The following is a 15,627-nucleotide window of genomic DNA, read 5'->3' on the forward strand; positions in this document are numbered from 1 at the left end:
CCGCGTCCCCTGCCTTGGCAGGAGGATTCTTAGCCACTGCGCCACCAGGGAAGCCCCCTCCACATTCTTTTATTTCAGATGTTTGCTCTTTTCCTTTTTTTTTTTTTCATTTCTGTATCCAAACACCAACAAACCAACAAATCTTAGTGCTATATTTTAGAATTTACTTTGAAGAATGGATCTGAAAGTCACACTCCTCCCTATTAGCCCAAAGGAAGCTGAGAACATGACACTTTTGGCCTTAGGTGAATCTTTTATTACTTCAAACTGAGACATTTTTTCAAGGACAGTAGCACAGTCATTGTCACAAGCATGTTAATATATCTATTATTTGATAAAGAATATGCTACAAGTCATGCTATTCATATTTTCAATAACATTCTGGCAAAAATTAAGGACATTTCCAATCATGTCAAACATTTGATGAACAGTAAATTCTACTTTCTGCCTTTGGGTAAATAAATGGGGTCTTTCAGTGAAGTGGTGGAAAACAGATCATGTGAAGGCTGCTTTTAAAATCTGCCCTTTGCTCCAACGACCATCAGCCCCTTCGGTTACCACTGAATTTCTCAGCTATTTTCTGTAGTTCCAAATCCATCGCAGCCAAGTTTTCAAGTTCTTTTTCCTAGAAAATACAGAAAAGTAGAGGCATGAGGTCTCAGATCAATTTAGTTCTTTGCAGTTTTAGGGAGTCTGAACAGAAAGGGGAATTTTTGATATGTTAGAGGCTATAGGAGATACCCGGCATCAGTGGTTTTCAAAGTGTGGTTCCTTGACCAGCAGCATCAGTATCACCAGGGAACTCGTCAGAAATACAGGTTCTTGGACCCCACCTGGGGCCTACCTACTGAATCAGAAACTCTAAGGCTAGAAATCCCACATGATTCTGAGGCACGTTCAAGCCTGAGAAGCACCAACCTACATAATCAATATTGGGGGAAAAAAACATTGTTAAGGAAGGTAAAGCTCTGGTAATGTTACTTCCCCTACACGTAGATGTCTGACTGTTATAGGCCAAGAGATGACAGAGATAGAAACTAAGCAACTAACTTCTGTATCACCTGTTCTTTCCTACCCTGGGAAATAGTGATGAAAAGTCAAATGACCAAGGAGAAGACACTAGACCAGTGGCTTTCAACCTTCGCTGAACATTGAAACCACCTGGGAGCTTTAAAACATCCTGATGCCCAGGCAGCATCCAGTACCAAACAATCTCTGGGTGTGGGTCCCAGATGTCAGTAATTTTTCAAGCTCTCCAGGTGATTACAACGTGCAGCCGAGGTTGAGAAGCACTGCAGCAATGCAGTGGGAGGAATTGGACAGGGCTGTGGACAATGGCTAGATGCCAGGTGGAAATCAAACCCAGAGGTTGTCTCCGCTCCATTATTAGGCGTACGGTCCCATGGTGATTAGTCCCCATCCATATCTCCCCATAGTATCAGATAGTCTTGTATATAACATATTAAAATTAACCACCTGAAGTTAGTTTTAAGCAAAAGCCCCACAGCATACCTCTTCCTCCGTCAGAACTCCTTGGCCAGCTCTCTCCTCTTCATTTTCTGCTGCGTGGCGACGGCGCATCTGCTCCTCCGAACCATAGAAGTCCGGGAACTCAGCTGACTTCTTCCTGTAGTGAAGGAGCCGGTCCAGTTCGGCCACTCTGTCATACTGCCTTTTCAGATCCAGTTTGGGGGCCAGGTTTCTCTTCTCATACCCCCAGTTTACATCCTCCTCAAAGGGCTTTTTCTCCCACCAGTCATAGTTGTATTCTGGGAAGAAATTCTTCTCATTCAAGGTCAGCCCATTCTCCTCTTCACCCTCAAGAGAATTGTCATCCAGTTGGTCTTTTCTCTCAAACCGGCTGCTCTTCCACTGGGGAGGGTCATAGTATGGACTGACAAGCTCTGCTAATCTCTCCTTTTCGGCGATGTGAGGGGGAGCATACTGTTTGCCTCGAAGCCTAGCTTCTTCCCTGTTCTCTTCAGAGTCTTGCGGGTCCCCCAGCTGCGGCCACTTCCCTCGGGCCCCTTCCTCACCCCTTTCCTCATCATAGTCGAGGTAATTTCGCACCTCGCCTGGTGGATGCCGCCTCGCCTTGTCCGTCTGGCCTTCCTGAACACGGTGGTGCGCTTCACCCAAGAACTGTTTCTTTTCTGTTTGGTGTAGAGTGGAGTAGGCTCCCGGCTCCCCTCCCCGGGCTCTGTGGTGGGGTCCCCCCTCCTGGCCTCTCTCTTCCTCGCTCTCCTCGTCATAGCCGTGCGCCATGCTATTCAGCTCTAGGCTGAGGCCTTTTCTCCTGTCCTCCTGCTCTGGGCTCTCCTCACTGCGAGGCCTGGGAGCCCGGTGCTCTTCACTTCCTTTGCCCCCATATCGTGCCCCCTCCAGGTCCCCGGGAGCCCGGGCAGCCAGGTGACTCCTCACTTCCTCCCCGTATTCGGCTTCTTCCTCCGAAGCCCTGGAGAGGGTTGGATGGCGGGCTCTCTTTTCCCCTGAGCCACCTGTGCCCACGTGTGGCTCCTCCCAGGAGTACCCCCTTCCCTCAGCGGGAGGACTCCCTTCCTGAGAGGACCTGTCGGGCCTGCTCCTCCCGTGGTGGTGTCTTGGCCTCGAGCGTCGCTTGTCCGCCTCGGGGCTGACATCCTCGTCGCTCTCCTCAGGTCCTTCCTGGCGCTCGGGGTGGCTTGGCGGCACTCGGGGCCCATTCTCCTGGCTTCCGGTCTCCTCTCCACTCTCCTGGCTGCTCCTCTCCCGGCTGTGCGACTTCTCCAGGCCCCCCGCAGACTGCGTATCGTATCTGGACACTAACTCCTCTTTCTTAGCTGGAGTCTGGTTTCTGTGACTGGGAAGAGCAGTTTGTGCCTCTCCTGGCCCCCCAGGGTGTCTCTCCTCACTGCCATCTTCCATACTCTCCCTTTTCTGATATTTCTCCACCTCTTCTTCCTCCCTGTCGTGTCCCTTGCTCTTCTCAGAATGGCGTGCCTTTGCTTCTTTGGCCACTTGGCTGCCTTGGGGCTCGCCTGCCCGCTCTCGGCTGTGCCCACCGCCCTCTGTGTCTGCCACTGTCTGGCCTTGGGCGTCCTCCTCCCCTGCGTCCTCCCTACTGGAGGTCCTGGGGGCTTCTGAGGCGTCAGCTGGGTCTCTTAACAATCTCACTTCAAACCTTGTGTTTTCATTTTCACTTTTCTCTTCATCTTTGAGCTGTTTTCCACCTATAATGAAAATAAAAAAGTAAGTATACTTCAGAATTGTTTGTGGTTCGGTAAGCACAGCCTCAGTGATCACTACAAATCCTAAAGATCCTGAAAGTCCTTGGGTAATTTTTTAAGTTAATAAAGAATATACTCAGATTACTTTTAAAAGAAATGGTATGGGGACTTCCCTGGTGGTCCAGCGGTTAAGACTCCACACTCCCAGTGCAGGGGGCCAGGGTTCGATCCCTGGTCAGGGAACTAGAACCTGCCTGCTGCAACCAAGATCCCACGCGCTGCAACTAAGGTCCAGCACAGCCAAATAAATAAATAAATATTTAAAAAAAGAAAGAAAGAAATGGTATGAAAACTCCTTAGCTGTGTTTAAATCTGATAATAAATTCTCTGCATATTTATTTTTTCATAACACCCAACAAGCATCTTTCAATGACCAAATTGAAATCCAAATATAGGTTTATAAAATACTAGAATTTAGAACCAGAAGATATCTTAGAGTTTGTGTATTTCAACCTCCTCTTTTTGTGGACAGAGACACTGAGGCTCAGAGAGGTGTAATTCAGGACCATTATTTCCATGTTTGCTCTAAGTAGGGGTTTAAAAGTTAGCATTGTGTAAATGGTTCCCACTAGAATCCAGCTAAATGAAGTTAAATGCCCAAAATGGGAAATATAAGATTCAACAAAGGATTAAAAATGTGTTTAATTAGTTTACCAGACTTTTATTATCCAATCAACTGTGTAGATGCAACTTAGCAGTAAGTGACAATAAAACTTAGTAATTGGTGATAAGCAGGGTGTTTGTTTCTTCCCTGAGAAAACTGCACAGCAGTGGAAAGGACCATGTCCTTCCCTCACTCAGGTCCCATCCACCCCACATGTTCTCAAAGGTTGAGAATGAACTTCAGTAAACGGAGTTATCTTTGTATTGCACAAATCAACAGTAGACAGTATAACCGACATTTTAATTGAATGCTGTTTTTTCTCATCTTTTCCCAATGTTGACAGCATCTTCACTAAATCCTCCTTAACTCAAGGGCATCCTGTGAAAGAAGATATGCAGTTAACACTGTCTGAGTTGTTAGCTGGGAGGGCTTGGATTTCAACTGATGTCACTGAGTTCATATAGAACACCTGAAGCCAAGGCTGCTCACAGCTCTAGGCTGACGTCTGCGCCATCCATGGTGGGGGCCACCAAACCTTTGTGGCTACTGAGGACTTGAAATGTGGCTGGTCCAGACTGAGACATGTTGTAAATGTAAGAAACCACCAGATTTCAGACTTCAGATGAAAAACAAGAATGTAAAATACCTCAAATTTTCATATTGATTATATGTTGGAATGATAATATTTTGGATGTACAAGATAATATATATTATAAACATATTGTATGTACAAATTATATATTGAATAAAATAAATTGGACAAAATTAAATGTATTATTAAAATTAATTTCACCTGTCTCTTTTTACTTTTTTAATGTGGCTACTGAAAAATCTGAAATTATATTTGTGGTTCACATGATGTTTCTATTGAATGGCTCTTGATGAGTCATTTTGAACTGATATTTGCAAAATAGAAAAAATTGGTCTGTTTTGTAAAAATGTCCAAGAAATAGCAGACAGTCTATTCCTCTCTGCTTAAAAGCCCAGCCTGGCATGATAATATTTTCATGTTTTATGAGGCAACTGAAAGGTCCCTGACCTTCCACACCCAGACACCTGAGGGCTGGCCCCTCACCAGTGCCTTTGCCTTTTAAGAGCCAGTGGTGGTGTGTGTAGCACTGAGGCAGGGCTGACCAGGTAGGTATGCACAGGTAAGCAGGGAGGCTTTGAGCAGATACTGATGTCATCTGGACAGAATCTCAGCTTCCCGAGGCAGAGGCTGTGTGGCCCTTTTCCTACTGCCTGCTGGTCAAGAAGAGAAGCATTTTTATTTTTTCCAGGTTAAATGTGTGCTGCTTGTAGCAGCTTGCCTGAGGCTTAGCACTTCCTCCTAAATTTAGCTTTAAGTCCCCTCAGGTGAGATCTGAGGAAGGCTGTGATTAGCAGCATACAGTCTTGTCAATCTGTAAAACCAAGGTGTGAAGCTCACTCTTACTTCAAGTAAAAAGGAGAAAATGCACCTTCCATCCCTAACTATCATGTTGCAGAGATGAGCAGATCAAAGAAATTGTTATACCTGTTAAGAAATTGGACTATGAATTCCTAAGATCTCTTCAAGCCATGAAACAATGATTCTTCCCTGCTCCCCAAATGTTTGTTTGCTCAGTAAGCGTGTGCTAACTGAGATGTGCTGGAGAGAGTGGGAGTGGAGACAGAGATGGGCTGGGGATGGGAGGGAGGCTACATGAAGGAATCCATCCAACTTGTTGGCAGAAAGCTCCACCAGTCCTGTGATCAGCATAAGACATTTCAGCAGGAGAGAGAAAACCAGAATAGGACAGAAGTGTGGACAAAGAATGTCGCCTGCCAAATCAGTAAACAAAGGGTGTCCTGGCCATCTAGGCACTGCAGCCACACCTCACTGTGTACCCAGAGGGGATTCAGGATGGAAAAAAACAAGATAATTAAGGTGCATATGAAAGGAATGACTTCAGTAAGCCCAGACTCTTGCATCTTCCCATACATAGAAAAGTGCTAAATTCGTTAACTTAAGATGTCTGGTTTTTTTTAATTAACTATAATATTTTGATGTTCTGACTATCTGGTTTTTATTGCAAGAACGCCTATATATCCTGCCTCCTCCCTTACCTCTTCAAAACAGTCCCTCAGACTGTATCTGAGAGGTTGTCTCCTGGGCTTAAGTCCTTAGTATGTCCATGGAATAAAATATAAATCTCAAATTTTAGGTTGTGCTTCCTTTTTTTTTTTTTCAGTCGACAGAAGTTATGAACTGGTAGCCCAAAGGTGAATTCTATTTGGCCTAAATAACATTTTTAGTAAATTTGAATTCAGAGGCAATACTTAAATACTAGGAGATATTGCTTAGATATCCAAATTTTAAATTCTTTTGAAAAATCCCAAGATCTGGTAACAGAATCTATATTTCTCTCACAATAGGTTTCAAGCTGAGAAAAATCTACTCCTCCTTAGAAGAGGCCTGTATCCTCCAGTTTGTGAGTCACTTCCTGTCCTGTTTTATTCCTTTCTCTTACGTATTTTCCTGGCCCTGGCTGGTGTTTGAGTCTGCAACCCCGGAGGAGCTCAAATCTCCCTGATCTCAGTATTTAATGGCTCTCTGGGTATGATGTCTCCAAGGTCCTGATAGACATGGGTCATTTGATTTTTACCAGTTTTCCTGGGGCTTTCTCAAGAGACTCAAAAGACCCCAGGGCACAATCAGTGATGAGCAGAGGCTAGAATCCTACCTGAGAGCTAAGAATCTGATCTTGGCAGTTAGCAAAGCCCTACAATCAACAACTCTTCCTAAGCAATCTTGGTTCTTTGGTGACCTAGTATGACAGACCCAAAACTTCTGCATCCGTCTGGTAAACAAAGAAATGGGAAGGGAGATAACGAGATGGGTTTGCCCAAAGGAGCAGCATTTAGTCCCTGCCTGGAGACCCACCCTGCTCTCACTCGTTCCCTGCAATGGCTAATGAACTCATTCTGACAAGCTCATGAAAGAGGCATGTAGGCTGGGAGTGGTAGAGAAGCTTCCTTCCACTGTGCATGGGTCTCCTACAGTCTCAGGCCCCCACACCTACTATGGTTATCCTGAAGCCCCCAATAGTGGATTGAGTCCCCGCAGGTTACTCTTTTGGCTAGTCACTCATACTTGTTATAATTTTATGCATGGGCCTCATGTGCAGCAACAGGAAGAGAATATTATCTTGCAATAGGAGATTTTGAAGGTGAAAAGAAGAAAGAAAATCCACTGTTCTCAGCCTGACTCAAAATTTAAAAGCAGAGAAAGGTGTTGAAGAGAACAGAGCTTTTCGGATTTGTTTGAATCAATTTGACTTCATGCTAAAAGAGATGCATAGTTTTTGCTTTTGTTTTGGCCATGCTGTGCAGCATGCGGGATCTTAGTTCCCCAACCAGGGATCGAACCCATGCCCCCTGCACTGAGAGCACAGAGTCTTAACCACTGGACCACCAGGGAAGTCCCAGAGATGCATAGTTTTGTAAAATTTACCTCTTTATGTCAACTTCCAATGGATACTGCTCGTATCACTGTTTAAATTTTGTTTTCAACATAAGCTGTTTTGTATAGAGGAACATTCCAGTCTAGACCCAGAAGGGCATTGCTCTGACTCCTTGGATGCTCTAAGTCTACCCCCACCCCTTCCAGTTCTCAGGCCTGGAACTCCTGATACCATTTGGTAGTCCTCTCATTCTAACAAGCTATGTATTAAAATGGTTTAACTAATCTGTCATGTAAACAGGCCAGAAGTTTCCCAGTCACCTTTCCAAGCTTCTAGCTCCTCATTGTCAGAAGAGTAGAAGGTAAAGAGAAGAATAATTTTTGTCTCCTTCTATCCTTTCATCTTCCATTGCTTCCAGAACACTTTGCCTCCCTGTCTAATCACAAATGAGCACTCCCCATACCTCACTCCACCCAAATGAAAGTCTGTTTTAAAATTCCAAACTCTCAAACCAAGGAATTTAAGAACTATATAGACAGCTCACAGACTATCATTCAGTTCAACTCCCTCATTTTACTTTGAGGAAATAAGCCCAGAGAGGCAAGGGGTCTTCCCCATGGTAACACGGCTATTAAGTGGCAGAGCAGGGTTTGGAAGCCATATGTCATCTTCCCAGATACTGATCTAGCCTGTAGTCTTCCCACTGCATCATGCCCCTGGTTCATATGGAGGTAAAGTGGAAGGTGAAACAGAGGGAGCAAGAGAAAGAACTACTCAAGGGACAAAGATCTCCTGAAGTGGAGGATACTTACTCTTCTTCAGGACTTGTCGGCACTCAGGGGTGATGGGTGGAGTGCTGGACTTCGACAAGGCATTTGAGAGGACCTCGATGATGCAGCGAGTCACCTAGGGGGAAACCAGAAAGCAGGCTGGCAAAGCTGGTATCACTGGGATGCCTGACTACTTAAGCCAGAGCTGCTGTCAAAAGAGGCTTGGCTATGTGACCCGTACCGATGCAGACCCCTTGGGTCAGGAATGTAGACTTACATATAGGACTGTAATGAAACCTCCCAGGCCACCCCACAGAGCAATGCAAGAAGGCATTGGGTCAAGACTATCCAGAGAAGAGAAATAAACACCCATTTCTGAACAGATTCAAAGGAAAACAGTGTGATGACAGCTATCCTCAGGGGCACTAAAACATCCAGGAAGGAGGTAAAAGCCCAGGGCAGGAGGGACATCACTTGCTCCCATTTCCTCATTGTTGTTTGTCTATTTTTGTTTTTTATTTTGTTTAGTTTGATAAGATAAGGGGTGGGAGAATCCAGAGTCTAGATATAAGTCTAGATTCCAGACTTCCATTTCAACTTACCGTTTCTTCACTGTGGTTCCTGATGTCCACTGGCATAGAACTGACAGCTTTGAAAGAAAAAAAGAATGGGAAGTGAGTTGATTTTTGGAAGCTGTGTGTCCCCAAACTCACAAAATCACCCCACCCCCAGCATGTTACTTGGAGGGAGGGGCAAAGTCAGAGCTGAGCAGAGTGGAGATAGTTGCGGATGTCTGTCCCAGCGACAAGAATTGCCCCAGTTGCGCACACACACGCACACACACACACAGCTGTTTCCCCTAGCAATGTCATAAACACGATTTGAAAATGAATGCTATCTTATAGCCAATATAAACCAAATCCACACGGGGGGGCTTCTGGGATACTGGCAACTTTCTGTTTTTGATCTGGGTGCTGATTACACAGCTGTGCTTAAGGAGGGAAAAATTCAGTAAGCTGTGTACTTATGATCTATATGCAGTTTTCCGTACATATATTATATGTCAATAAAAAGTTTAAAACAAACCTAGTTTAACTGAAACTGGGGTGCCCTCCTCAACCCTTCTGCCTACTCAAAATGGGTAAAGATCTGTGATTCCCTTTGCCTTTTCCTGTCCCCAAGAAAATATTCTCCCTGAAACTCACTTTATTCAAAAATGTGGTTATGATTATCTTATATAATTAATTACCTCGTTTTACCCCCAAGCCTTTTCTTGGACAAGCACGCTTATGTGTCTGTATCAGTGTTGTTTCCCTTCCCCCATGTTGTCTGCAGCCATGTAAAGAATATGGGAGGTATCTAATTTTACCAGGATATTGTTGAATCCATAATATCATATGCAAATAGGTGTTTAATAGATAGTTCATGAGGATATTGCAAAAAGATAAATTTTAATTTATTTAAATTAAATTTCATGAGATTCTGCTTATTTTCAACCAGTGATTGAAGTGCCTTTGTCATCTTAGGAAATGCTTCAGGTGTTTTTAATTTTACAGTGCTTTTTTTTTTTTTTTTTTCCTTTTTCAAAGTTGCTTTGATTCTTTTATCTTTCACTTTGACTTTGTTTTATCTAAGCCCTTTCCACTGGAGAAGCTCAGAGCATTTACATATAGGCCCATCTCTACAGTTCTCCTGACACTCCCTAGAAGAGAAACTGCTATTATGGCTGGAGAGCTCAGTGCAGAAGATTCTTCCAGGTCTCTGAGACAAGTGAAGAGCTACTTGGAGCAAGAGCAAAACTCTCAGACATCAGAGATGGAAGCTGCTCAAATGCTGTTTCTTATTACCAGCAACCTGACCTTTCCTCCCCAAATATTTGCTTTCCAATCTCTTTACCTCCTCCCAATCAATTACATATCATAGGGCTCAATCTAGAAATAAAACTCCTATTTCATTTGCTCACCTTACTGAATTTTCCTTTTCAAAGCATAGCCTGGGATCTACTCCAATTGTTTCAATAGGCCCAAAGTTATGCAGCATGTTAAAATCACTGGTAAAATATTTAAGGAGTGATTAACAAGGTATGACCCCACTATCTTCCTGAAATGTAGTTCAGACAAGATCTGGATGGCCACCTTTGGTACTCAGGGTCCAATATGCTGGGCCATTATTTTATCCCCCAAATGGCTGTTATTTGAGAACATTCCCACTTTGGCACTTACTCTTTCCACCTGAGATCTGTAAAATGCTCTGAAAAGAAATAACTGAGAGAATTACTTCCGTCATAAACTAGAAAGTGCCTTTTAAAATTCTAGCTTTACTAAACTTTCTTTGGTAAATGCAGTTTCTTGCTAATAACTTTTCTTTTTCCACAAATGTTTAATAGGTGCTATTGTTAACTACTGATATTGCTAAAGTAGTAACAGTCATCTGATTTGAGGGGAGAGGAATATTTTTCTTTTGTGACTCTGAACAATTTGTAGCTCATGTTTGTTTTTACAGAACAATTCTCTTTCCTAATTGAGGCTCTTCAGACATCTTTTTGATGGAAAGGAACTAAGGTCTCCTTATGAAAGCATATTATGCATCTAGTGAGACATCTAAGTTCCATTGTATTTCTTCCAATAGAATCTGTGGCAGCAAAGTAATAACCGAAGGTATGTTGATACCCCTAAAGTACTTTAACTTACTTTTGTAAAAGTTAACATTAAGGGTGCACAAAAGAAAACCCAATAATTGTGATAAAAGTGAAGTAGTCAAATGGCAGAAAAATTTTCAAATAATATCATATGATAAATCTGAGAATAACTTCCAAAGTATTAATATTCCATAAGACTACCAAACTAAGGTTTCATCCCAGAATGAAAATACAGCTATAAAATAACATGGTACGCCAACTCTTTTTTTTTTTTTTTTTGGGCTGCGTTGGGTCTTTGTTGCTGCGTGCAGGCTTTCTCTAGTTGTGGCGAGCGGGGGCTACTCTTCGTTGCGGTGTGCAGCCTTCTCACTGCGGTAGCTTCTCCTGTTGCGGAGCACGGGCTCTAGGCGCACGGGCTTCAGTAGTTCTGGCACACGGGCTCGGTAATTGTGGCTCAAGGGCTCTAGAGCGCAGGCTCAGTAGTTGTGGCGCATGGGCTTGGTTGCTCCACGGCATGTGGGATCTTCCTGGGCCAGGGATCGAACCCGTGTCCCCTGCATTGGCAGGCGGATTCTTAACCACTGCACCACCAGGGAAGTCCCCGCTAACGCTTTTGAATGCAGAAACCATCTTACCTAGTATATATGAATAGCATGTAGCTCCTTCACTCATATTAATTTTTAGAGTGAACAACTCCTGTAGAAAGGTGTGGATCTCCTTCAGAAGCTCATAATGGTAGGAAATGAGCCAGATGGTTTCTGCAGGTTTCCTGTGATTTTGCTAAAGAACAAACTCTGCTTGAAGGCTACCATGCCTAATATCCAAGCATTTGGGGGAGGTGGGAATGGGGAATGACTGCTAATGCGTATGGAGTTCCTTTCTACCACAATGAAAATGTTCTGAAATGTGATAATCTGTGAATGTACTAAAAATCACTGAATTATGCACTTTAAAAGTATGGATTTTATGATGTGTGAATTATAGCTCAGTAAAAAAAATTTTTAAAGAACATAATATCTTGATTTTAGTTGCTGTTAAAATATAAACCCTTCTTAAAATATTATCTTGCGTAAGAGACATAAATATTTTACCACTATAGTTAAATAAGTCTCATAAAAGACATTGTTTTTGTGGTCTATAGCACAATGTATAGCACAGATTTATCTTGTTAAGCAATTCCTTTCTGAAAATATTTTTGACCAGGAAGGACTCTAAACATTCATTTGGTTTCCTTTAATTAAATCGAGAACATTTATAGACAATTTGTAAGAATGACAAGAATTTTAGAAAATTCTTCATGTATGTAGTTTGCAATAAAATAAATTACCAGTGGCTTTCATTTTCTCTTTGGGATCCCGTAACTGCTGTCAACGAAACCCTCATATTCATGGTTGGCGATGCCTCAACTCTAGTTAGGAACCTCAATCTCAGATAAGAACAATATTCTATGAGGTCATTAAGACAGCTAAAAGAACCCCTCCAATTTAATCTGGTGGTGGCATATTTACTTCTCAATGGACTCATGGATTTTACTTCAACACACACACACACACACACACACACGCACACACACACACATTTTTTCCCCAAATCTCCAAAGATCATTTCTTTGAGATTCAGAGTAGTTTGAAAGATCAATCCCACAATTTTCCACACATAAAGAGGCACTCAAATATCTACTACTTAAAATTTTATCCTCCCAAATTGACTAAAACGATTTTTTTTTTTACTACTCTAAAAATATTTTTCGTGGTTATTTTATACTCATTATTTTTCTGGAATACAAAAGTCAAAATATCTCTTGCAGTTACCATTTATAACAAAGATGGATTCATTTGAATCTGAAATTACCTCTCCCCAGAGGCAGAAATACAAAATACAGAAAAATATTACACTAAACCTGTGCATACATATACCTGAACACACATATATGAATGTGTTAAGAAAAAAGATATATCTTATCTACATATATACATAAGAGACTTACTTTTATCTAATCATGTTTAAATAATAAAATAATAAATTATACAGTTGCCAACTAATATAATACATGTATTCCTGTCTCTCCGTGGTCATCTGGCTTTAAAAAGCCAAACAAACACTTAATTACAGATACAGAATAAGACTATCACAGCATCTCTCTAAACAGGTAAAGAGGATGTGACATTTTAGAAGTGAGCACAAAATGTGGGGTTTCCTTGGAGGCGCGGGCACGTCTTCTTTATATCGATTAAAACAGACTGTTTTGGTTGGGCTAGGAAGCTCTCTGACTTTTTCCAAGTCAGACGTTGGGGCGGGGAGTTGAAGGGAAATACCCAGGGAAGAGAAGAAAGTAAGAACCTCAAGCAAGAGGGAGACACCATCCACTCAACCCTCCCCGTCTTCCAGTATCCGCCAGTCAGGATGCCCAGAGCGGCCGGAGAGGCAGAGGCTGGCGCTGTCCGCCGTTCTGAACTCCCCACAGTGCCCACTCACCCGCCATCATCGTGGCTCCCAGGAGGCCGAGAAGCACTGCAGGCTGCATGGCCCGGCTCGCCGCAATCTGCGCAGGAGAAGAGGGCGGCGGCTGACGGTGAGCAGACGTGGACGGAAGGCGAGATGAAGATACTCGGGGAAAATAGCCTTGTATCTTGGTCCCCGCGGTGTGGCGCGGTTGGCGCAGGCCCCGCTCTTTTAAAGAGCAAGCCGGGGCCGCAGGGCCGGGAGGGGCGGGCACCCAGGAGGCGGCGCCCCCTCGCTCAGCCCTGACGTCATGAGGCGGCCCCGGGGCGGTGGCGCAAGTAGGAAGAAATTTACGCCAGTCCGGTCGCCTTGGTGCTCTGGGTCTTGAGCGGGGGTGGGGAGTTAGGCAGAAGAAGGGGTGGAAGGGTGAGGGGAGGTAGTTAAAATGAGTCGGGGGGAGAGGAGCGAGGTCCTGCTTAGATTGTTCAAGCTTATTTCTCATCTCCCCCGCACCGCACCACCCTCCAACCTCCATATCTAGAAACATGTGTTTGAGGCTGTGTATGTCTTTTCACTGTTGTCAGTTGGTCGACAGCCAGTTCCTACATTCAGACTTACTTTTCTTTTTTCTCATTATTTTATAATCTTTTTATTATTTCAGATCAGCATGTACAGGGAGGGGGAGAAGCCTTTGGGAAGAACATTTCTCAGGAATTCTCTCAAAGCAGGATGACAGAGGAAATCAATATTTTCCTTAGGAAACAGGGCTTTAGACTAAACATGGTATGAGATAGGGGTACAATCACTTTTTTTTAAACCATATCACCACCTAAGTGTTCTGGGAATTTTTTTTTTTTCCTGAAATGACCATATTTCCCACCTGCTCTGTAGTTTAACTTTGAATAAAACCTGGAGTCCACATGTGTACAGGTATGTGTCTGGACTGTTCTAGAATATCAGTCCATTCCATTTCGGTGGTCTATTTGTTTATCCTTGGAGCGGTACCATACTTTCTCTATCACCATAGCTTTTAAATAAATCTTGATATCTGGTGGAAAAGGTCTTCTCACCTTGTTTTTCTTTAGGATGTTATTGGTTATTCTTGGCCCTTTGCATTTTCATATAAATTTTAGAATCAGTTTTCAATTTTCATGAAAAACTCTGAGGATTTTGATAGGAATTGCATCAAATCTATAGATCAATTTGGTAATAGCTGACATTTTTAATCTGTGGATCAATTTGGGAACACATGACATCTTTACAATAGTAGGCTGACCTAGCTTTTTGATTGCTGATGTTGTTCTGGATATAATTTTATCTTAAGTTGTACAGAATACTATTACTGTAGGAAAAGAAAAGAAGCCATAGGGAAGAACATTTCTCAGGAATGCTCTCAAAGAGGAATTAAGGAGGAAAGCATATCTCCCTTAGGAACCAGGGTTCAGAAAAAAACATAGCTTTGCACATGGCTCCTGAAATAGGTAATCCATCAGGACCCAGTCAGGAAAGTGAAACTACCAGAGGGAATTTAATACAGGAAATAATACTCAAGGATTAGAAAAGCTAAAAAGCAAATAGGAGAAAATGAGGAGACCCAGAGATTGTTAACTGCAGGCAGCTGCTACACCCCGAGGGAATGGTAGGTAAAGAAAGGATGTATCTTCGCTGGACCCCAGAAACATGGACCACCTGGTAGGAGTGGGAAGCTTTACAAGCTACAAAGGCCATGGGGCCATGGAGGAAGGGAGCTAGAACCACAGAAGAGAAGCAGCCACTGCTAGTGATGCATCCCCTTCCTCCCAAGAAGAGAAAGGGGGATAAAAACCCGACTTCTCCTTTCTTTCAGTGCAAGTACGTCTTAGTGTCTGAACATACCTGGGAAAGACTGACAGAGAAGACTGTAAAATTTAGTTTGCAAGGGCCAGTCTCTCCAGCAATACAGAACAGAGGAAGGAATCAGGAAGCAAACAGACAAAAAAATGGCATATAGTTCAAAACCACAGGTTAGCAGTACAGGTTCTGAATTTAGATTTTTCTCTCAAAATTTATGAATTCATTTCATTTGCATATATAAATGCTTATCAAGCACTGTAGTAGATACATATTCCACTGGCTGTAGCAGATTACAGGGTTAATCCCAACATTAATGGCTAAAGGAAATATACTCCTCCCCCTGCTCTAGCAGAGTTCACTAGTCAGAGAGTAAAGATGGGAGAGGTGTAGGGTAGACTCCAGGTCTACAGAGGAGGGTGAGAGAGCATGGCATGCCAGGAAAATGGCATTACCATGGAAACTGATGCCCTGCAGATGTACATCTACAGAATTCTCTGTGTTTGTGACCAATAAGATAAACATTTATCTCTGTGACTTTAAGGTTTTTTCCTAATAAAGACCATGTCAATAAGTAGTTTTCCTTAGATAATTTGATCCTACAATACATTTAGTACCTGGTTTCTTAGGTTAGATTCCTAATACACTTTGA

General features: G+C 42.9%; 1 protein-coding gene across 1 annotated transcript; it reads right to left on the reverse strand.

Moving 5' to 3' along the window:
- Positions 1 to 226: 226 nt before the first annotated feature.
- CHGB (chromogranin B) lies at positions 227 to 13,684 on the reverse strand. Its single transcript, XM_022556505.3, has 5 exons — positions 13,179 to 13,684; positions 8,668 to 8,714; positions 8,108 to 8,201; positions 1,513 to 3,209; positions 227 to 625 (listed from the first exon to the last, which is right to left on the reverse strand). The coding sequence occupies exons 1-5, from the start codon at positions 13,678 to 13,680 to the stop codon at positions 542 to 544; spliced, it is 2,424 nt and encodes an 807-aa protein (XP_022412213.2). The 5' UTR covers positions 13,681 to 13,684; the 3' UTR covers positions 227 to 541.
- Positions 13,685 to 15,627: the final 1,943 nt, after the last annotated feature.

This window comes from Delphinapterus leucas, chromosome 15 (assembly GCF_059928025.1).
Source record: "Delphinapterus leucas isolate spDelLeu-1000000601 "Yukka" chromosome 15, BTC_Dleu_Yukka2, whole genome shotgun sequence".
In the NCBI taxonomy this organism is placed as follows: Eukaryota; Metazoa; Chordata; class Mammalia; order Artiodactyla; family Monodontidae; genus Delphinapterus; species Delphinapterus leucas.

What these genes read in the sequence shown, in the direction of transcription:
- CHGB (XM_022556505.3), bottom strand. Translation starts at nt 13,680, where the DNA reads ATGGAGGTTGGAGGGTGGTGCGGTGCGGGGGAGATGAGAAATAAGCTT. An exon ending in GGGAGCCACGATGATGGCGG is followed by an intron (nt 8,715 to 13,178) that starts GTGAGTGGGCAC and finishes TTTCTTTCAAAG; the next exon opens with CTGTCAGTTCTATGCCAGTG. An exon ending in GAGTTCTGACGGAGGAAGAG is followed by an intron (nt 626 to 1,512) that starts GTATGCTGTGGG and finishes TGTATTTTCTAG; the next exon opens with GAAAAAGAACTTGAAAACTT.